The sequence below is a fragment of the Acipenser ruthenus genome, chromosome 41 (assembly GCF_902713425.1).
Source record: "Acipenser ruthenus chromosome 41, fAciRut3.2 maternal haplotype, whole genome shotgun sequence".
NCBI lineage: Eukaryota > Metazoa > Chordata > Actinopteri > Acipenseriformes > Acipenseridae > Acipenser > Acipenser ruthenus.
In genome coordinates, this window is record NC_081229.1 from 8,870,346 (window position 1) to 8,891,533 (window position 21,188).

The following is a 21,188-nucleotide window of genomic DNA, read 5'->3' on the forward strand; positions in this document are numbered from 1 at the left end:
ATTATAGTGCATATGAAAGAAATAGACAAGGACAGCGCCACCAGTTACAATTTATACAATTAAAAACACACAGATACATGGTAATAAATTAATACAACTTAAGACAGAAAACACAATAATGATGTTTTACTAATAATGATACGCTGCAGTGAAGCAGATCAGTCACATGCTGTAGGCTGGCTATGGGGATTACAACACAAACACATACATGAATACACTTTCTTTTAAAACAGTTTGTCTGTCCGAACAGTTTAGTTTAGTTTATTCACTGTGTGCCCACAGGCAGGGTCAGCACAGGTACAGCTCAACAGTGCAGCACTGATACAAAGAGAGACCTGCGTAGACAAAAGGTTTAACAGGATTCAAAAAACATTTATTTCAGGACGTTTTGGACAAACGCCTTTCTTCAGAGGTGTAGAATGAAAAGTAAAGACAGTGCAGTGAACTTGTGGTGAAAGTGAACCAGGTGAGTGCACTGTTTCCTTTTCTTTGCAGAGCCTGCAGGAGCTGGAATGAAGGGTGAGGGGAACACACACAGCAGCATGCTGTTTCACAGGAAGCAGGGTCAGTATAGAACAGGAAGGAGCCCTTGTATCCACAGGCAACCACAGCAAAGCAGCACACCGCAGCCTGGACTGCAATAACAAGCAGGCAGGTGGGGATTACAAAGAGTATATGAGAGACTGGGTTAGGACTGAGGAGTGGAGCTAGAGAGAGACAGACCAGGTCAATAATATTACATGTACAACCTATTAACTTGCGTGCTGTACAATGCTGTGTGCACTAACTGTGATGTGTGAATAAATGGAACAGGTTTGCTCGACTTTTTGGTATGTCAGGTTTTATTTTCTAGTGTGTGCTTAGAGGCCTGAACCAAGGTGAATGTGTGTGATTGAACATTAGCGATTTCTAACATGCATAAATCTGTTTCATTACAACTTAAACAAGATCATCTCAAGCACAGAACAGCAGTTTTAAATCCAGAGAGGCTCAACAGCGACACAATGGAATCCGGAAGAGCGTTCCGGAACCCCAAGGCTGTTCCAAAGAAAGAATCCCCACACACTGAAGAGATGAGGAGATTCAGAGCAGATTAACACAAAGGTAGAGCACAGTGAATGCAAAACATAGAAGTGAGCAAGAATAAAACAGGACCTGCTGCCACTGTGTGGTTTAAGAGAGGAGCGACTAAGAAGGTTATCACCAGTAGAATCCCAATTCCAGTCACTCAATACAATCCTACAAGCAGACTCGAGCTTCTTAGTATTGTTGGAATGGACCCAGACGAAACAGTTCTACTAAAATAGGTCTTACCAAACTCTAAAGATGTAAGAAAAATATGCTATCCCTATTGACAGTGCAATGGCAGGTGAATCAGTCCCATTGTGTACATCCTATTGACAGTGCTATGGCAGGTGAATCAGTCCCATGGTGTACACCCTATTGACAGTGCTATGGCAGGTGAATCAGTCTCATTGTGTACATCCTATTGACAGTGCTATAGCAGGTGAATCAGTCCCATGGTGTACACGCTATTGACAGTGCTATAGCAGGTGAATCAGTCTCATTGTGTACATTCTATTGACAGTGCTATAGCAGGTGAATCAGTCCCATGTTGTACACGCTATTGACAGTGCTATAGCAGGTGAATCAGTCCCATTGTGTACATTCTATTGACAGTGCTATAGCAGGTGAATCAGTCCCATGTTGTACACGCTATTGACAGTGCTATAGCAGGTGAATCAGCCCCATGGTGTTTAAGCTAAGCAGAGCAGACAGGGTCTTTATATTACCAGCTTGTAAGCCGTGCTATATGTTGCCCATCGCTGTTCTCAAAGCTGGTCTTCAATTCGCAATATGTGCCTGCTCTGTCCTGGCTATCTTCCCCCCAGCACAGTTACTGCCTTCCACTTCAACCTTGCAATCTGATTGGCTGTTGCTCTCCCCTTTTTTGGACGAACTCTTCCCCCATTGGTCAGATGACGCAGGGGAGGGACTCAGACAACGGGCTTCAGCATTCCCATTGGCTACCGTCACCGGAGAGGCAGGGCTTGGAGTTGAGCCTGCTGATTGGTCAAGAGGATGGCCAGGCGTGACATTATAGCGCCGCAATGCATTCTGGTTACAGGAAAACGATCTCTGCCGCCCTGTTGGCCGCATTTGCTCATGGGAGTACAGGAAGTGAGGCGTCTCTTCCTGTTTTTGGTTTTGGGCCTGGCGTCCCCCAGGGGAGGCAGAACTTCCGGTTTCCTCCTCGGCCTCTGAGGTCACTTCCTGCAGCGTGTCGATTGGTCGAGAGGACTTTCCATGGATTCTGGGGCTCACCAGGGCGGTCACTGATTGGCTGTGAGGCTGCGCCCAGTGCTGAGGGGAGAGCCTGCCACTGCGGAGAGCTGCCCACTCCCTGAGAGGAGAAGGAGGAGAGAGAAGATCAAACACAGGACAGGCAATACATACAGTTCACCCTCAGAGATTAATGCAGTATCCATCTGACCCTGTCTCTCATAGAGATCAATGCAGTATCCATCTGAGTCCACTGCACAACGCTCAGTCAAGGTAAAACTTAGACACCTCCCCAAATCAAACTTTCCACTCCCTAACCCCAAGGGAGCAGCTAGTTCAAAGAGCGCCACCTGTGGGCCACAGACTGGCAACAGGATTCGAACCCAATCACATGACCCCCCCGTGCACTCCACGTGGCAGCGCTGACCCCGAGGACACTGCCATTCGCACGGCACACTTACTCACGGCTGTGAATCCTCGCTCCCGGGTGCGCAAAGCTCTGATGGTGACCTATGACCCCGGAAAAGGAAGCACTCCTGCCGTGAATATTGTAGGGCCGCCCATACTCAGCCCCACAGGAGGATTGTGGGTAATTATAAGGCTCCTGCCAGCCAAAATTATACAGAAAATTTCCACCGCCCCCAGTGGCAGCCATCTTGTTTTGTAGTCCATTTGTAGTTCCCTGGTGGCAAGGGGGTTTCTTGATTGGTGGGCCTTGACCCCCAGCAGCAGCCAATAGCAGCCTGATGATGTCGTAATGTGAGCGCTCCTGGGCCATGTGACGTGGGAGCCACCCCCTGTGATCTGGCAGCTCCTGATTGGCCCCTCCCTGGAGGAGGAGCCTAGCGGTGTCATAGCTTCCCTCCCTGGCTGCCAGGAAGAGGGGCGTCTCACCCTGAGTGGAAAAGAGGAGGTGGCGGGTTAAACCATTCACAACACAGTGCAGGGTCAAGCTTTGATTCCCCCAACAACAACAATATTTAAAGGGATACATTTTCATAATATAAGAGTAAGAAGCTTCAATTGTGTCTTTTTCTTAATATAAATAAAAGTGCACAATCCTTCCCCTGGAATATAATGCAGTGTTGGTGTGACTCCCGCCTGCCTGCCCCTCACCTTGCAGTCCTGCAGGTCTATAGCTGCCCCGTGCTGGAGCAGGGTGCGAGCTGCAGAGGGGTTATTCACTACAGAGGACCAGTGGAGAGCAGACCTGCCTGAGAGGGAGGGGGGGGGGGAGGATAGAGGGGGAGGGGGGAGGAGAAGAGAGGGGAGAGGGGGTTAGGAGGAGAGAGGGAGGGGAGGAGGAGGAGGAGGAGTGAAATGCAGTTATATACAGGATCCTTCTATATTATTAGCTCTTCATCTTTCATTAAACAAGTGGAAACACAGTAACGGGGAAATCAGAAAGCACACAGACATGAACACAAATAGCAGAGACATGCCCACTCACTCTCTCACACTCACACACTCTCTCACCTCTGTGGTCAGTCCTGTCCACTACTCACACTGACACTCTCACTCTCACTCTCACTCTCACCTCTTAGGTTAGTCCTGTTTACAAAGGCTCCTCCCTGCTGCAGCTCTCTCACTCTGCTCTCCTCCAAGACACTCTGACACACTCTTTCTCACACACTCTCTCACTCCATCACACTCTCACTCTTATTATCATTCTCTCACGCTCGCTCACTCTCACCTCTGTGGTCAGTCCTGTTCACCTCCGCTCCTCTCTGCAGCAGCTCTCTCACTCTGCTCTCCGCACAGAGCCGGGTGGCTGTGATCAGCGCTGTTACCCCCTCGCAGTCAGCAGAACACAGCTCCGAGGCCTTCAATAAGAACAGGGTGTGAGGAGAGAGAGGAGGCAGAGCACAGCTCTGAGGCTTCAATAAGAACAGGGTGTGAGGAGAGAGAGGAGAGAGAGCACAGCTCCGAGGCCTTCAATAAGAACAGGGTGTGAGGAGAGAGAGGAGAGAGAGCACAGCTCTGAGGCTTCAATAAGAACAGGGTGTGAGGAGAGAGAGGAGAGAGAGCACAGCTCTGAGGCTTCAATAAGAACAGGGTGTGAGGAGAGAGAGGAGAGAGAGCACAGCTCTGAGGCTTCAATAAGAACAGGGTGTGAGGAGAGAGAGGAGGCAGAGCACAGCTCCGAGGCTTCAATAAGAACAGGGTGTGAGGAGAGAGAGGAGGCAGAGCACAGCTCTGAGGCCTTCAATAAGAACAGGGTGTGAGGAGAGAGAGGAGAGAGAGCACAGCTCTGAGGCTTCAATAAGAACAGGGTGTGAGGAGAGAGAGGAGGCAGAGCACAGCTCTGAGGCTTCAATAAGAACAGGGTGTGAGGAGAGAGAGGAGGCAGAGCACAGCTCCGAGGCCTTCAATAAGAACAGGGTGTGAGGAGAGAGAGGAGGCAGAGCACAGCTCTGAGGCTTCAATAAGAACAGGGTGTGAGGAGAGAGAGGAGAGAGAGCACAGCTCCGAGGCCTTCAATAAGAACAGGGTGTGAGGAGAGAGAGGAGAGAGAGCACAGCTCCGAGGCTTCAATAAGAACAGGGTGTGAGGAGAGAGAGGAGAGAGAGCACAGCTCCGAGGCCTTCAATAAGAACAGGGTGTGAGGAGAGAGAGGAGGCAGAGCACAGCTCAGAGGCTTCAATAAGAACAGGGTGTGAGGAGAGAGAGGAGGCAGAGCACAGCTCTGAGGCTTCAATAAGAACAGGGTGTGAGGAGAGAGAGGAGGCAGAGCACAGCTCTGAGGCTTCAATAAGAACAGGGTGTGAGGAGAGAGAGGAGAGAGAGCACAGCTCTGAGGCTTCAATAAGAACAGGGTGTGAGGAGAGAGAGGAGGCAGAGCACAGCTCTGAGGCTTCAATAAGAACAGGGTGTGAGGAGAGAGAGGAGGCAGAGCACAGCTCTGAGGCTTCAATAAGAACAGGGTGTGAGGAGAGAGAGGAGGCAGAGCACAGCTCTGAGGCTTCAATAAGAACAGGGTGTGAGGAGAGAGAGGAGGCAGAGCACAGCTCTGAGGCCTTCAATAAGAACAGGGTGTGAGGAGAGAGAGGAGAGAGAGCACAGCTCCGAGGCTTCAATAAGAACAGGGTGTGAGGAGAGAGAGGAGAGAGAGCACAGCTCTGAGGCTTCAATAAGAACAGGGTGTGAGGAGAGAGAGGAGAGAGAGCACAGCTCCGAGGCTTCAATAAGAACAGGGTGTGAGGAGAGAGAGGAGGCAGAGCACAGCTCCGAGGCCTTCAATAAGAACAGGGTGTGAGGAGAGAGAGGAGGCAGAGCACAGCTCCGAGGCCTTCAATAAGAACAGGGTGTGAGGAGAGAGAGGAGGCAGAGCACAGCTCTGAGGCTTCAATAAGAACAGGGTGTGAGGAGAGAGAGGAGAGAGAGCACAGCTCTGAGGCTTCAATAAGAACAGGGTGTGAGGAGAGAGAGGAGAGAGAGCACAGCTCCGAGGCTTCAATAAGAACAGGGTGTGAGGAGAGAGAGGAGAGAGAGCACAGCTCTGAGGCTTCAATAAGAACAGGGTGTGAGGAGAGAGAGGAGAGAGAGCACAGCTCCGAGGCCTTCAATAAGAACAGGGTGTGAGGAGAGAGAGGAGAGAGAGCACAGCTCCGAGGCTTCAATAAGAACAGGGTGTGAGGAGAGAGAGGAGAGAGAGCACAGCTCCGAGGCTTCAATAAGAACAGGGTGTGAGGTGCAGTGTGGATCTATGCACTCTGTGTAGTGTGGATTTCTACACTCTGTGCAGTGTGGATCTCTGCACTCTAGTGCTCTGTGTAGTGTGGATCTCTGCACTCTGTGTAGTGTGGATCTCTACACTCTGTGTAGTGTGGATCTCTACATTCTGTGCAGTGTGGATCTCTGCACTCTAGTGCTCTGTGCAGTGTGGATCTCTGCACTCTGTGTAGTGTGGATCTCTACACTCTGTGTAGTGTGGATCTCTACACTCTGTGTAGTGTGGATCTCTACACTCTGTGCAGTGTGGATCTCTGCACTCTAGTGCTCTGTGCAGTGTGGATCTCTGCACTCTGTGTAGTGTGGATCTCTGCACTCTGTGTAGTGTGGATCTCTACACTCTGTGTAGTGTGGATCTCTACACTCTGTGCAGTGTGGATCTCTGCACTCTGTGCAGTGTGGGTCTCTGCACTCTGTGCAGTGTGGATCTCTGCACTCTGTGCAGTGTGGGTCTCTCCACTCTGTGCACTGTGTTGGTAGGTTCCTCGCAGTGTGTTGAAGTACCTGGCACAGTGCAGTTCTGGAGCTGGTCCAATCAGAGCTGCAGTTGAACTCAGAAGCAGCGCCGTGCAGAGCACTCCGCAGACCACCATCTAGAACAAGAGGAGAAGAATATCAAACACAGCACTGAGACACAAACCCTCCGTCACTGCAGACCTTCAGTCATCGCATTCAGCCATGATGTCACACATATTTATAGCAAAGGAAAGCAATAACAACCTGAGCTTTTTGCTCCAGACTGCTGTAAAGTCTGAGAATTTATCTAAATAATCATAACTCTCTATAAACTAATCATTTCGAAAACAGTGCTGATATTGGGGTTGTAGTGTCTAACACTCACAAGACGAAGTCAAAGAGGCAGGGTCATCTGTACACAATCATTTACTATAAGCACATGGTCATCTGTACACAATCATTTACTATAAGCACATGGTCATCTGTACATGTTACTCTATATGTGAGGAGAGACAATGCATCTCAAGGCCCTGGTTAAGGATATCGGGTGATGTAATGGTGGCCTACCCTGGCCCCCAGGGGATTGTGGGATATCATATGTGCCCTGGAAGTGCTTCTGCCCCAGGGGTCGGTGGTCCCGGATGCCGTCATCGTCCTCCTCGGGATGTAATGTCCTGTCTCCCTGAGGCCCCTCCTCCAGGGAACTATGGGTAATATCCACTTCCTCTCCGTAATCGGGACTGTGACGCAAAGGACTGGGGTTCAAGAAACAGACAAAAACAAACCAGGTTAGAACTTCATACAGACACGGTGTAGCTGCTGTAGTTCTGTACAGGGTTTTATATTAGTGTTATATAGTGCGGTCCCGCCAGCATTGCCCTGTGTGCAGTACAGCACAGTGAGGCTCTGCCCAGCACACAGCAGGCAATGCCAGCGCACTAGATCAGCACTTTATATAGACACCATGGTGGGTAGCTGCTGTAGTTCTGTACAGGGTTTTATATTGTCTTACACTATCATTACCTGTTGTGTGCTTGGCAGTGCTCACATGACCGCACTATATAACACTATAAACCTTGTACAGAACTACAGCAGCTACCCAGCGTGGGCAGAGCATCGCTGTACTGCACTGTACACAGGGCAATGCTGGCAGGACCACACTATATAAAGCCCAGTATTACATTCTCAGTATTATATAGCGCCTTTCCTCACCGCAGCCCGATGGCATCCTCTCCCAGCGGCTCCCTCCTCTTCCTCCCGGAATTCTTTCCCTGTTTTTTCCCGTTCTGCTTCTTGCTCCGAGTCAGTCCTGTGCTGCTGCTGCTGTTCCACACTGCCCCCTGGTGGTCCCTGTCGTGCACTGCGCCGCCCTGTCTGTGCTGGCTGCGCACTACCGGCAGTTCTCCACCACGCCTGCGGGGGGCGATGACCTTCACCCCGATCACGATGGCTGCCACTGTGAGGCCCAGCGCGGCGGCCATGCCAATAGCAACCCAGAGCCAGAGAGAGGGGGGGTCAGAGAGAGGGGGGTCTGGGGGGGAGAGGGAGACAGGAATCACAGCACGGCACAGTCAAGCAGGGCGGCCTCAGGCCTATGCAGCCTATGAGACCGCATAGGGCTCCGAGCCTCAAAGGCCCCTGCATATTGCTTCCAGTCTTGGAATTGGATGCTTGCTCGCACCGCTCCACTGTCACACATGTGGGTAAACATTTCTCATTGGGCATCGTTGCTGTGTAAGCGAATTCAGTGTGGTTCAGTAGCAGAGCAGAGAGTCAGTTAACAAACAAGCCAGGCTTGACGTTTTGGGAGACTGCAGTCTGTACTCCTTGCTTGTATTTCTGAAATATACTTGTATGTGTGTGTGTTATAATTAGGGCTCTCTTTGTAGCTCACAAGAGAACAAGGAGAGCAGAAGTGAATGAAATGCTCAAAAGCCAGCAAACAGTTCATTTCTGATGATGAGAGTTACTGAATTCATAACAACATTTTCAGGTGTGACAAAAGCTTCTTTTTTGTATAGAGTGTGGCAGAGTAGGGGGGGGATATGTGACGGGGCAGCGGTCCTGGAGGGTCAGTGACCCTCCTAGGTTTTGTTCCAGCTGTTTGGTTGTTGAGTTAGTAGGTTGAGTTGTTGAGTTAGTAGGTTGAGTTGTTGAGTTAGTAGATTGAGTTGTTGAGTTAGTAGGTTTAGTTGTTGAGTTAGTAGGTTGAATTGTTGAGTTAGTAGGTTGAATTGTTGAGTTAGTAGGTTGAGTTGTTGAGTTAGTAGGTTGAGTTGTTGAGTTTGTAGGTTGAGTTGTTGAGTTAGTAGGTTGAGTTGTTGCGTTAGTAGGTTGAGTTGTTGAGTTAGTAGGTCTTTGAGTAGCTGTGTTGGTTTCCTCACCTTCGTCCTCCTCGGCCTCACCCTCGCCCATCCCCCCCACACCCTGCACTGCTGTCAGTGGGAAGGGGAGTTCTGGGAGGATCCCGCCCCCCTGTGACATCACTGCAGAAAGGAAGTGGGCAGCCTGTTCAGCCATGTGGAAACAGGAATCAGGGACCAGAGAGCAGGGACGATTATCAACCTGAATCAGAACCAAGGAGCTGAGAGAGAGAGAGAGAGAGAGAGAGAGAGAGAGAGAGAGAGAGAGAGAGAGAGAGAGAGAGAGTTTTATGTGCAAACATTTGAAGTGTGACATACAGACAGATACCCCCTATATCCTCGGAGCCTGATATTCTCAGTAACTTCTGCTAAATAACGTTAATACCATGTTTCATGACAGCTGGATAAGCGGGTCTCCAGAAGCCTGCAAGCATGTGAAGTGAGACCCGTACGGCTCCACTCTGTCCTCACAGAACAATGAAGCAGTGCAGCACAAGCACACTGTTAACTCTCACCCAGTAACATCATCCTCCTCCTGCCCCGGCCCTGACCCCGGCAGGTCATGGAGGTCACGGAGGTCACGGAGGTCGCGGCGGGGGTCAGAGGGTCGCGGGGTCCCCATCATCCTCACCCCTGTCCTGAGCACAGCGCTGAGACCCCACAGCAAAGAGAGGTTCCCCTTCAGCACCTCCCCCACAGACAAGGGGGTCAGGAGCACCAGGGAGCCCTCAACACCACGGGGCGCACCCCCAAAACAATCCACTCCGTCCCAGCCACAGGGGCCACTGCGACACCCCGACTCACAGTGTCCGTTCCCATAGTGATCCCGACAGTACTGCACATAGCGGGGGCTGCAGAGAGGGGAGACATGGTATTTAGGAGACGTAGCAATTGTGAGTTCAGGTTTTACTTTTGCATCAATGACAGTCACACTCACAGACAGACAAAGAGACGCAGTTCACATAAACATACACTCCAGTGCACTCCCTCCTCCCTCTCCTTCTGCCTCTCTCCCTCCCCCCTCCCTCCCTCACTCGCAGGCGGCGCTGTCTGTCAGGCAGTCGAACCCGTCTCTCAGACACTCTGCTCCAGCGCACTCTGCATCGCATCTCCCATCCCTGAACTTCCGAGGGCAGCCCAGACCGGGGGGGCAGAGTGTCCAGGGGTCAGAGGTGAGAGGGGAGAGGTGTGTGTGTGCCCCCTCCCCCTCTCTGTTGCTCTCGCAGTGTGCTCCACTGTATTTGGGGGTGCACAAGCAGCGGAATGCAAAGGGCGAACCCCGCACTGGCACACAGGTGCCTCCCGACCGGCAGGGCTGCGAGAGGCAGGGGGAGGGGGGCTGGAGGAGGGAGGTACTGCAGTCCGAGCCAGAGAAACCCTGAGGAGAGAGCGGAGAGAGTGGAGGATCATCATCATCATCATCATCATCATCATCATCATCATCATCATCATCATCATCATATCTATGTTTGTCCCCTTGTACCTTGGTTTCTCTCTCTCAATTCCTTATTTTTTATCCATGATAAAAAGTAGTCCTAAAATGGACCCTGTCCATCCTCCTCTCTCTCCTCCCCTCCACACTCTCACCTGTGTGCACTGGCAGTTGTACCCCAGGGGTGTCCCTGGCTCCACAGTGCACGCGCCTCCATTCTGACAGGGGGCTGATTGACAGCTGTCAATCACAGACTCACAGTGCTGGCCTGGGAAGAAACAGACAGGAGATAAGAGAGTGACCCTCACAAACACAGTGACCCTCACAAACACAGTGACCCTCACACACAGTGACCCTCACACACTGTGAACCTGAAACAGAGTGACCCTCAAAAACACAGTGACTCTGAAACAGAGTGACCCTCACACACTGTGACCCTGAAACAGAGTGACCCTCACAAACACAGTGACACTGAAACAAAGTGACCCTCATACAGTGACTCTGAAACAGAGTGACCCTCACAAACAGTGACACTGAAACAGAGTGACCCTCACACACACAGTGACCCTGAAACAGAGTGACCCTCACAAACACAGTGACATTGAAACAGAGAGTGACTTAGTCCTGCAGTGAGCGTGTGTGAATGGTCCTCAGTGTACTCACCAGTATACCCAGTCCTGCAGAGGCAGTGGTACTGGTTGACCCCGGGGACACAGCTCAATGTCCCCGGCTGGACACAGGGGTTGGACAGACACTCGTTGACGTCACCTTCGCAGCGAGACCCCACAAAGCCAGTGGGGCACAGGCAGTCATGACCTCCGACCCTGTCCACGCAGACCCCCCCGTGAAAACACAGGGGTTCAGAGGTCAAGGGGTCACAGTCATCATGGTCGACCTCACAGAGAGAGCCTAGAACAGAGAGAGAGAGAGAGAGAGAGAGAGAGAGAGAGAGAGAGAGAGGGCTTACAACAGAGCGTAAACTTTTTAGACCAAAACTACAAAACATGGTCACTGAAATTAAATTTAAACAAGACCAAAATTATGATCTTACAAAAGAAAGCCACAAATAACAGTAAAGAATATGAATTTTATTTCTGTGGGGAACTACTAGAGCACATAACCAGCTACAGCCATCTAGGCAGGAATAGCTACATGCTTCAGGAAGCTTCAAACAAGCAGTACAGTCTCTGTGAGCAAAAGCACTGCGGGTATTCCAAATTCTGTACCATCAATCCACCAATCAAAATCTGGAACTAACTATTTGACTGTGTTATCCTGCCCATTCCCCTCTATGGGAGTGAGGTCTGGAGTCCAACCTAGCCAGGATTACAATAAATGGGATAAAACCTCAATAGAAAGGATGCATTTGCTATTCTGTAAAAATGTGCTTCAAACAATGCCTGTAGAGCCGAGCTCGGGCGATACCTACGACCGCTCCACATTCAGAGACGAGTCGTGAGGTTCTAGTGACACCTGAAACAAAACCATTCCAGTCTGTAGCTGTGAAAAACCAGGAACAATCCGACAGCGAGTCACCTTGTGAAAAAGCTTTCAGAGCACAGCAGGATGGACACAGGGTGACCAGATAGCAAGAGTGAAAAATCGAGACATTTGCAGCTCAATCCTGCTTTGATTCCTCACGCCAATCCACGCACCACGCTCTGTGTAAGCGTTGCTGACTGCAATACTGAGCACCAATGAAACCAGCTTCTTCATGTTAAGAAGATTAGCACCATCGCTCTTATTGCTCAGCACCTGAGCACAGAGATCCCCAGCTGTGCTTTTCTCCAGCTTCAAGTTCACTGCAGAGCTCATCCAGGTCCACGGTGCTCTGGAGATTCATTCCTGTTACGGCTGCAGACAGATCCCTGAACTCCAGCTTCTTCTCTCTGCTGATATTCAAGCACTGAATGATGTACAAGTAGCCGCTAGTGGAAAAGTCAAACTATTTCTCCAGATTTTCGACAGAAACATCATACAATTCGGTAAACTTGACAGCTTGCCTAGTGTTAACCAGTCTGTTCACAGCTGGGAAAAGACTCAACCAACGTGTTGGGACGTGACGTAGCAAAGCAGCATACTCCATGTCCACAAACTGAAACATGTCCTTCAGCGCGGCCACTCTCTAAGCAGAGCTGCTGAAGTGATTCAGTGATAAAGTGTCTCAATGTTTCACTGCATTGTGCACCAGTTGGCAGGTAAAATATTTTCATTCTTTTTTACAGGTTCTGGTACACAGATCTCCGCCTGCCACAGTTAACATTTGCATTGTCAGCGCTAAAGAAAAAGACTTTAGCCAAGTCTAGTTTGTGAGTTTTTGAAGGAGAGTGTTGGTGATTGATTCTGCAGTCTCCTCACTTTCTTCGTAGAGGTCTAACAGTTTGTCTTGCACACCTGGTTCAGGTGTCCAGTATCTCAGGGACAAGGGAAAGGTTTTTACGTTACCTTTGTTTGATGTGTCCGTGGAGATTGAGAAGTAGAGTCCATCTTGACTGTGAAGGATATCCGCTAACTCCATTGACAGCAGCGATAGCACTCTTTATATCAAGGCTTCGGTTTTGGTATGGCCACAGCTAATGTTTTTGGCAATCCTTGAATCAGGATACAACGTAGACGCACGCTTCAGTTCACAGTTACAAGACTGACAGAAGTGTTGGTGCAGTACTGTGTGATACACTTGGGTAAGCTCTGTAGCAACAACTTGGGTATCCAGGCTGAATTCTTTTTAACACAATTTACAAAATGCCAGTCATGTGATTGAAGAAGGGAGGGAGGGTGGTGGAGGGTGGATGGAGGGGTGTGGGGGGAGGATGGGGAGAGGGGAGGGTCTGTCAGACTCACCGCTGGTCCCCTCAGGGCACACACACTGGAAGGAGTTGATGCGATCCACACAGCTGCCTCCGTTCTGACAGGGCTGAGAGAGACACTCATCCACAGCACTGGAGCAGTTAGAACCAGTGAAGCCAGCTGCACACTGGGAGACAGGGAGACAGAGAGCAGTTAGAGGTGGTGAGGCAGCAGCACTGGGAGACAGGGAGACAGAGAGCAGTTAGAGGTGGTGAGGCAGCAGCACTGGGAGACAGGGAGACAGAGAGCAGTTAGAGGTGGTGAGGCAGCAGCACTGGGAGACAGGGAGACAGAGAGCAGTTAGAGGCAGTGAAGCAGCAGCACTGGGAGACAGGGAGACAGAGAGCAGTTAGAGGCGGTGATGCAGCAGCACTGGGAGACAGGGAGACAGAGAGCAGTTAGAGGCGGTGAGGCAGCAGCACTGGGAGACAGGGAGACAGAGAGCAGTTAGAGGAGGTGAAGCAGCAGCACTGGGAGACAGGGAGACAGAGAGCAGTTAGAGGAAGTGATGCAGCAGCACTGGGAGACAGGGAGACAGAGAGCAGTTAGAGGCAGTGATGCAGCAGCACTGGGAGACAGGGAGACAGAGAGCAGTTAGAGGCAGTGATGCAGCAGCACTGGGAGACAGGTAGACAGAGAGCAGTTAGAGGCGGTGAAGCAGCAGCACTGGGAGACAGGGAGACAGAGAGCAGTTAGAGGCGGTGAAGCAGCAGCACTGGGAGACAGGGAGACAGAGAGCAGTTAGAGGCGGTGATGCAGCAGCACTGGGAGACAGGGAGACAGAGAGCAGTTAGAGGCGGTGATGCAGCAGCACTGGGAGACAGGGAGACAGAGAGCAGTTAGAGGCGGTGATGCAGCAGCACTGGGAGACAGGGAGACAGAGAGCAGTTAGAGGCGGTGAAGCAGCAGCACTGGGAGACAGGGAGACAGAGAGCAGTTAGAGGCGGTGATGCAGCAGCACTGGGAGACAGGGAGACAGAGAGCAGTTAGAGGCGGTGATGCAGCAGCAGTGGGAGACAGAGAGCAGTTAGAGGCGGTGATGCAGCAGCACTGGGAGACAGGGAGACAGAGAGCAGTTAGAGGCGGTGATGCAGCAGCACTGGGAGACAGGGAGACAGAGAGCAGTTAGAGGCGGTGATGCAGCAGCACTGGGAGACAGGGAGACAGAGAGCAGTTAGAGGCGGTGAAGCAGCAGCACTGGGAGACAGGGAGACAGAGAGCTTCCTGGCCTTGTGCATCAGGCAGTGCTGAAGCCGTGCAGGCACGGAATCAGAGGCTCTGGAGCACACTCTGCTCACATTCCAGGAGTTTAGACCAGTGATGTAACTTTGGTTTCAAAAGTGAAGGGGACAGTTCTGTAGCAGGGGCGCATAGCAATACAATTAAAAAGAAACGCTCATTTCGGACAGGAGGGGGTATTTCACAGCTACGACAATCCCAATGTTCAAATAGAAAGTATTTTTTTCTAGTAATGAGACCGTAGACATGAGAAATGGTTTCACGATTGAGAAATTTCACAATGAAAAGGAAAAAAACAAACTCATAGAAACAGCTGTTTGTGGTTTAAAACTTGAACATTAGGTGGCTCAAGGATATCTGTCCAGGTGAAAAGGCATTTATGCCGGTACTTTTTTATTTCCTGGTAATCTATTGAAAGTTAATGTACCCCTCAGGCAAGGGTATTATCCAGATAAAGCCATGCTTTATCTGTGCTTTATTACACTTTACCATGCTTTTACTGTGTCTTATTCACTTTGCTGTGCTTTTATTATGGGACACTTTTATAAGGGTTAGTTTACCATGGTTTGTTTTTTAATATGCTTTACCAGACCTCTCTGTGCTTTACAATGCTTGCCTATGCTTTACCAGACCTCTCTGTGCTTTACAATGCTTGCCTATGCTTTACCATACCTCTCTGTGCTTTACAATGCTTCCCTATTTTTTACCACACCTCTCTGTGCTTTACAATGCTTGCCTATGCTTTACCATACCTCTCTGTGCTTTACAATGCTTCCCTATGCTTTACCACACCTCTCTGTGCTTTACAATGCTTCCATATGCTTTACCAGACCTCTCTGTGCTTTACAATGCTTGCCTATGCTTTACCACACCTCTCTGTGCTTTACAATGCTTCCCTATGCTTTACCACACCTCTCTGTGATTTACAATGCTTCCATATGCTTTACCAGACCTCTCTGTGCTTTACAATGCTTCCCTATGCTTTACCACACCTCTCTGTGCTTTACAATGCTTCCCTATGCTTTACCACACCTCTCTGTGCTTTACAATGCTTGCCTATGCTTTACCATACCTCTCTGTGCTTTACAATGCTTCCCTATGCTTACCAGACCTCTCTGTGCTTTACAATGCTTCCCTATGCTTTACCAGACCTCTCTGTGCTTTACAATGCTTCACTATGCTTTACCAGACCTCTCTGTGCTTTACAATGCTTCCCTATGCTTTACCATGCTTTCACTATAGGACTCTGCTATAAGGGACTAGCCTGGGGGTGCAGTGTTACCTGGCAGGTGTATCCAGTTTTGCCCTGCGGGGTGCACACCCCCTCGTTGAGGCAGGGTCCCCTCTCACAAGGGTCCACAGGGTCCTGACAGGCGCTGCCCCCAAACCCTTCCGGACACAGGCAATGAGGAGAGGTGGGGGAGTCCACACAGCGCCCCCCATTCAGACACACAATGGTACGCTCCGCGCCTGGAGAGGAGAAACAGGACGTTCAGATTGACTTTCAAAGTCTGAACACTGGAAGTGATAGTAACTGTATACACGTGATTGTTGCTTCCTCTATATGTGGACACAGATCAGATTGTTTTAGATGGTACATGTGTTTTTATATGGTTTCGTTTTTTGGTTTAATTTACTTTTTAAGGTAGAATCGTGCGGTATGTAATATTACAGTTCCAGTAATATTACAGTTCTGTAAATTAGTGTATTCCTTTGCTGTTCAGATCCTCTTTGCTGCAGGGGGGTTCAGGTATTGCGGTGGTTCTGGGGGGGGGTTCAGGTATTGCAGGGGTTCAGGTATTGTGTGGGTTCAGGTATTGCAGGGGTTCAGACATTGTGTGGGTTCAGGTATTGCAGGGGTTCGGGTATTGCAGGGGTTCAGGGGGGGTTCAGGTATTGCGGGGGGTTCAGGTATTGTGGGGGTTCAGGGGGGTTCAGGTATTGCAGGGGTTCAGGGGGGGTTCAGGTATTGCGGAGGGTTCAGGTATTGCGGGGGTTCAGGGGGTTCACGTATTGTGGGGGTTCAGGGGGGTTCAGGTATTGCAGGGGTTCTGGGGGGGTTCAGGTATTGCAGGGGTTCAGGGGGTTCAGGTATTGCGGGGGTTCAGGTATTGCGGAGGGTTCAAGTATTGCTGGGGTTCAGGTATTGCGGGTGTTCAGCGGGGGTTCAGGTATTGCGAGGGTTCAGGGGTGGTTCAGGTATTGCGGGGGTTCTGGGGGGGTTCAGGTATTGCGGAGGGTTCAGGTATTGCAGAGGGTTCAGGTATTGCAGGGGTTCAGGTATTGCGGAGGGATCAGGTATTGCGAGGGTTCAGGTGGGGTTCAGGTATTGCAGGGATTCAGGGCGGTTCAGGTATTGCGGGGGTTCGGGGGGGTTCAGGTATTGCGGAGGGTTCAGGGGGGTTCAGGTATTGCGGAGGGTTCAGGTATTGTGGGGGTTCAGGGGGATTCAGGTTTTGTGGGGGTTCAGGGGGGTTCAGGTATTGCGGAGGGTTCAGGTATTGTGGGGGTTCAGGGGGATTCAGGTTTTGTGGGGGTTCTGGGGGGGTTCAGGTATTGCGGATCTTTCAGGGGGGTTCAGGTATTGCGGAGGCTCAGATATTGCGGGGGTTGTACTGTCTGAGAGTTGTTTATACTGGCAGTGTACTGGTTATACTGGGAGTGCACTGGGTGTAGTGGGAGTGTGCTGCTTATATTGGGAGCGCGCTGTGTGTACTCTAAGTTTGCTGGTTATACTGGGAGTGTACTGGTTGTACTGGGATTGAGTGTGTTGGAAGTGTACTTGGAGTTTGCTTGTTATACTGGGAGTGTGCTGATTGTGCTGGGAGTGTATTGGAAGTGTGCTGGGAGTGTGCTGGTTGTATTGGGAGCGTGCTGGGAGTATACTGGGAGTGTACTGGGAGTGTGCTGGTTGTACTGGGAGTGTGCTGGGAGTATACTGGGAGTGTACTGGGAGTGTACTGGGTGTGCGTTGAGAGTGTACTGGTTGTACTGAGGGTGCTGGTGGTACTCACTGAGTTTGCAGGAGTCCAGTCTGTGCTCGCAATGCGGGCCGGTGTACCCCCCCTGACAGGCACACTGCAGCCCCCCCTCCCCCTCCACACAGGAGCCTCCGTTCAGACACGGGTTCAAGACACACCTGTCAAGGAGCTCCTCACAGCGCGGGCCTGGCAGGAAAACAATGACAGGGAGAGAATCTGACTCATTATACAAGAACACTCAGCACAGCACTGAATAGAAACACACTGTCCCCTTCCATCCAGCAGCACTGACTAGAAACACACTGTCCTCTTCCATCCAGCAGCACTGACTAGAAACACACTGTCCTCTTCCATCCAGCAGCACTGACTAGAAACACACTGTACTCTTCCATCCAGCAGCACTGACTAGAAACACACTGTCCCCTTCCATCCAGCACAGCACTGACTAGAAACACACTGTCCCCTTCCATCCAGCAGCACTGACTAGAAACACACTGTCCTCTTCCATCCAGCAGCACTGACTAGAAACACACTGTCCTCTTCCATCCAGCAGCACTGACTAGAAACACACTGTCCTCTTCCATCCAGCAGCACTGACTAGAAACACACTGTCCTCTTCCATCCAGCAGCACTGACTAGAAACACACTGTCCTCTTCCATCCAGCAGCACTGACTAGAAACACACTGTCCTCTTCCATCCAGCAGCACTGACTAGAAACACACTGTCCTCTTCCATCCAGCAGCACTGACTAGAAACACACTGTCCCCTTCCATCCAGCAGCACTTACTAGAAACACACTGTCCCCTTCCATCCAGCAGCACTGACTAGAAACACACTGTCCCCTTCCATCCAGCAGCACTGACTAGAAACACACTGTCCCCTTCCATCCAGCAGCACTGACTAGAAACACACTGTCCCCTTCCATCCAGCAGCACTGACTAGAAACACACTGTCCCCTTCCATCCAGCAGCACTGACTAGAAACACACTGTCCCCTTCCATCCAGCAGCACTGACTAGAAACACACTGTCCTCTTCCATCCAGCAGCACTGACTAGAAACACACTGTCCTCTTCCATCCAGCAGCACTGACTAGAAACACACTGTCCCCTTCCATCCAGCAGCACTGACTAGAAACACACTGTCCCCTTCCATCCAGCAGCACTAACTAGAAACACACTGTCCTCTTCCATCCAGCAGCACTGACTAGAAACACACTGTCCTCTTCCATCCAGCAGCACTGACTAGAATCACACTGTCCTCTTCCATCCAGCAGCACTGACTAGAAACACACTGTCCTCTTCCATCCAGCAGCACTGACTAGAAACACACTGTCCCCTTCCATCCAGCAGCACTGACTAGAAACACACTGTCCCCTTCCATCCAGCAGCACTAACTAGAAACACACTGTCCCCTTCCAACCAGCAGCACTGACTAGAAACACACTGTCCCCTTCCATCCAGCAGCACTGACTAGAAACACACTGTCCTCTTCCATCCAGCAGCACTGACTAGAAACACACTGTCCTCTTCCATCCAGCAGCACTGACTAGAAACACACTGTCCCCTTCCATCCAGCAGCACTGACTAGAAACACACTGTCCTCTTCCATCCAGCAGCACTGACTAGAAACACACTGTCCTCTTCCATCCAGCAGCACTGACTAGAAACACACTGTCCCCTTCCATCCAGCAGCACTGACTAGAAACACACTGTCCTCTTCCATCCAGCAGCACTGACTAGAAACACACTGTCCTCTTCCATCCAGCAGCACTGACTAGAAACACACTGTCCTCTTCCATCCAGCAGCACTGACTAGAAACACACTGTCCTCTTCCATCCAGCAGCACTGACTAGAAACACACTGTCCTCTTCCATCCAGCAGCACTGACTAGAAACACACTGTCCCCTTCCATCCAGCAGCACTGACTAGAAACACACTGTCCCCTTCCATCCAGCAGCACTGACTAGAAACACACTGTCCTCTTCCATCCAGCAGCACTGACTAGAAACACACTGTCCCCTTCCATCCAGCAGCACTGACTAGAAACACACTGTCCCCTTCCATCCAGCAGCACTGACTAGAAACACACTGTCCTCTTCCATCCAGCAGCACTGACTAGAAACACACTGTCCCCTTCCATCCAGCAGCACTGACTAGAAACACACTGTCCCCTTCCATCCAGCACAGCACTGACTAGAAACACACTGTCCCCTTCCATCCAGCAGCACTGACTAGAAACACACTGTCCCCTTCCATCCAGCACAGCACTGACTAGAAACACACTGTCCTCTTCCATCCAGCAGCACTGACTAGAAACACACTGTCCCCTTCCATCCAGCAGCACTGACTAGAAACACACTGTCCTCTTCCATCCAGCAGCACTGACTAGAAACACACTGTCCTCTTCCATCCAGCAGCACTGACTAGAAACACACTGTCCCCTTCCATCCAGCACAGCACTGACTAGAAACACACTGTCCCCTTCCATCCAGCAGCACTGACTAGAAACACACTGTCCCCTTCCATCCAGCACAGCACTGACTAGAAACACACTGTCCCCTTCCATCCAGCAGCACTGACTAGAAACACACTGTCCTCTTCCATCCAGCAGCACTGACTAGAAACACACTGTCCCCTTCCATCCAGCAGCACTGACTAGAAACACACTGTCCCCTTCCATCCAGCAGCACTGACTAGAAACACACTGTCCCCTTCCATCCAGCAGCACTGACTAGAAACACACTGTCCTCTTCCATCCAGACTGTTTGCATGGTTTTCAGACAGGAAAGACACACACCCAACAAAGCTAAACTAACCCACTCCCTGCTGGTGAGTTATTGAGAGGATCACATTATGAGGACATGGGAGCGTCTGTCTGTCCACACATCCATACGTCTGTATATTACATATCTGGAGAATTGCTTATGAAGTGGCTCTGATTTTGAATGTAGAGCCGTGGCGATGGGGGATGACTGTTACTGACAGGCTTGTTAGCTTTAGAATTGCAAAAAAAACCTGTGCTGTTAACACTTTGAAGTAATTAGCTATGAGAATCGATCCTAATGGTTTTAATATTGGCTGTTAATCTCGGTGACACTGATGAAGGCACTAGAGCCCAAATGCTTGTCTGCTTGACTCAGTTTCTTCTAGTTTCAGTAACACTGAAGGCACTAGAGCCCAAATGCTTGTCTGCTTGACTCAGTTTCTTCTAGTTTCAATAACACTGAAGGCACTAGAGCCCAAATGCTTGACTGCTTGACTCAGTTTCTTCTAGTTTCAATAACACTGAAGGCACTAGAGTCCAAATGCTTGTCTGCTTGACTTTCTCCGTTTCTGGTCTTACTTGTGTATATGGTTGATTTCTGAAGTTCTGGATGAATGATCTACACATTGCAAGAGCCACACTACAAACTAACATGAACAGAAACACTCTCGCACTCCCACACTCCCACTCTATCTCTCTCTCTCACTCCCTCTTCTTGCTCACCTGTGCTCCCTGGCTGACACACACACTTGTAGTACAGCCTGTCCACTCGCCTGCAGTCCCCTTGGTTTGCACAGGGGGCGCTGTCGCAGGGGTCTCTCTCCTCCTCACACTGCAAGCCAGTGTAACCTGAGGGGTGCAGGCAGCGAGCGAGGGGTTAAACACGACACGCACTGTGGAATAACCCAGCCCTCACACTCCCAGTCTGCTGACACACACACAATGCAGACCATATTGGGCAAGATTCAGATCTCCTCTCCTTCCCTTTCTCCTCTCTCTCCCCTCCCTCTCTCCTCTTTCTCTCCCTCTTACCCTCACTTTCTCACTCTTCCCTCCATCTCTCCTTCTTCTCCCCTCTCCCCCTCTCTC

General features: G+C 50.5%; 1 protein-coding gene across 3 annotated transcripts in view; it reads right to left on the minus strand.

Moving 5' to 3' along the window:
- Positions 1-38: 38 nt before the first annotated feature.
- LOC117964880 (neurogenic locus notch homolog protein 1-like) overlaps positions 39-21,188 on the minus strand; it is a 27,196-nt gene continuing 6,046 nt past the window's right edge. For 2 of the 3 annotated variants that reach the window (XM_059010682.1, XM_059010681.1), the window contains exons 6-21: positions 20,823-20,948; positions 17,367-17,519; positions 15,635-15,822; positions 13,108-13,240; positions 10,930-11,175; positions 10,422-10,534; positions 9,869-10,212; positions 9,350-9,685; positions 8,856-9,055; positions 7,684-8,002; positions 7,039-7,226; positions 6,520-6,608; positions 3,977-4,106; positions 3,400-3,497; positions 2,745-3,178; positions 39-2,404 (exon numbers count right to left, since the gene is read on the minus strand). In XM_059010682.1, coding sequence (XP_058866665.1) covers positions 1,846-2,404; positions 2,745-3,178; positions 3,400-3,497; positions 3,977-4,106; positions 6,520-6,608; positions 7,039-7,226; positions 7,684-8,002; positions 8,856-9,055; positions 9,350-9,685; positions 9,869-10,212; positions 10,422-10,534; positions 10,930-11,175; positions 13,108-13,240; positions 15,635-15,822; positions 17,367-17,519; positions 20,823-20,948 — 3,656 coding nt within the window. In that variant the 3' untranslated portion in view covers positions 39-1,845. Of the gene's footprint in view, positions 2,405-2,744; positions 3,179-3,399; positions 3,498-3,976; positions 4,107-6,519; positions 6,609-7,038; positions 7,227-7,683; positions 8,003-8,855; positions 9,056-9,349; positions 9,686-9,868; positions 10,213-10,421; positions 10,535-10,929; positions 11,176-13,107; positions 13,241-15,634; positions 15,823-17,366; positions 17,520-20,822; positions 20,949-21,188 lie in introns of those variants that run through there. The other variant, XR_009311348.1, reaches the window with a different exon arrangement.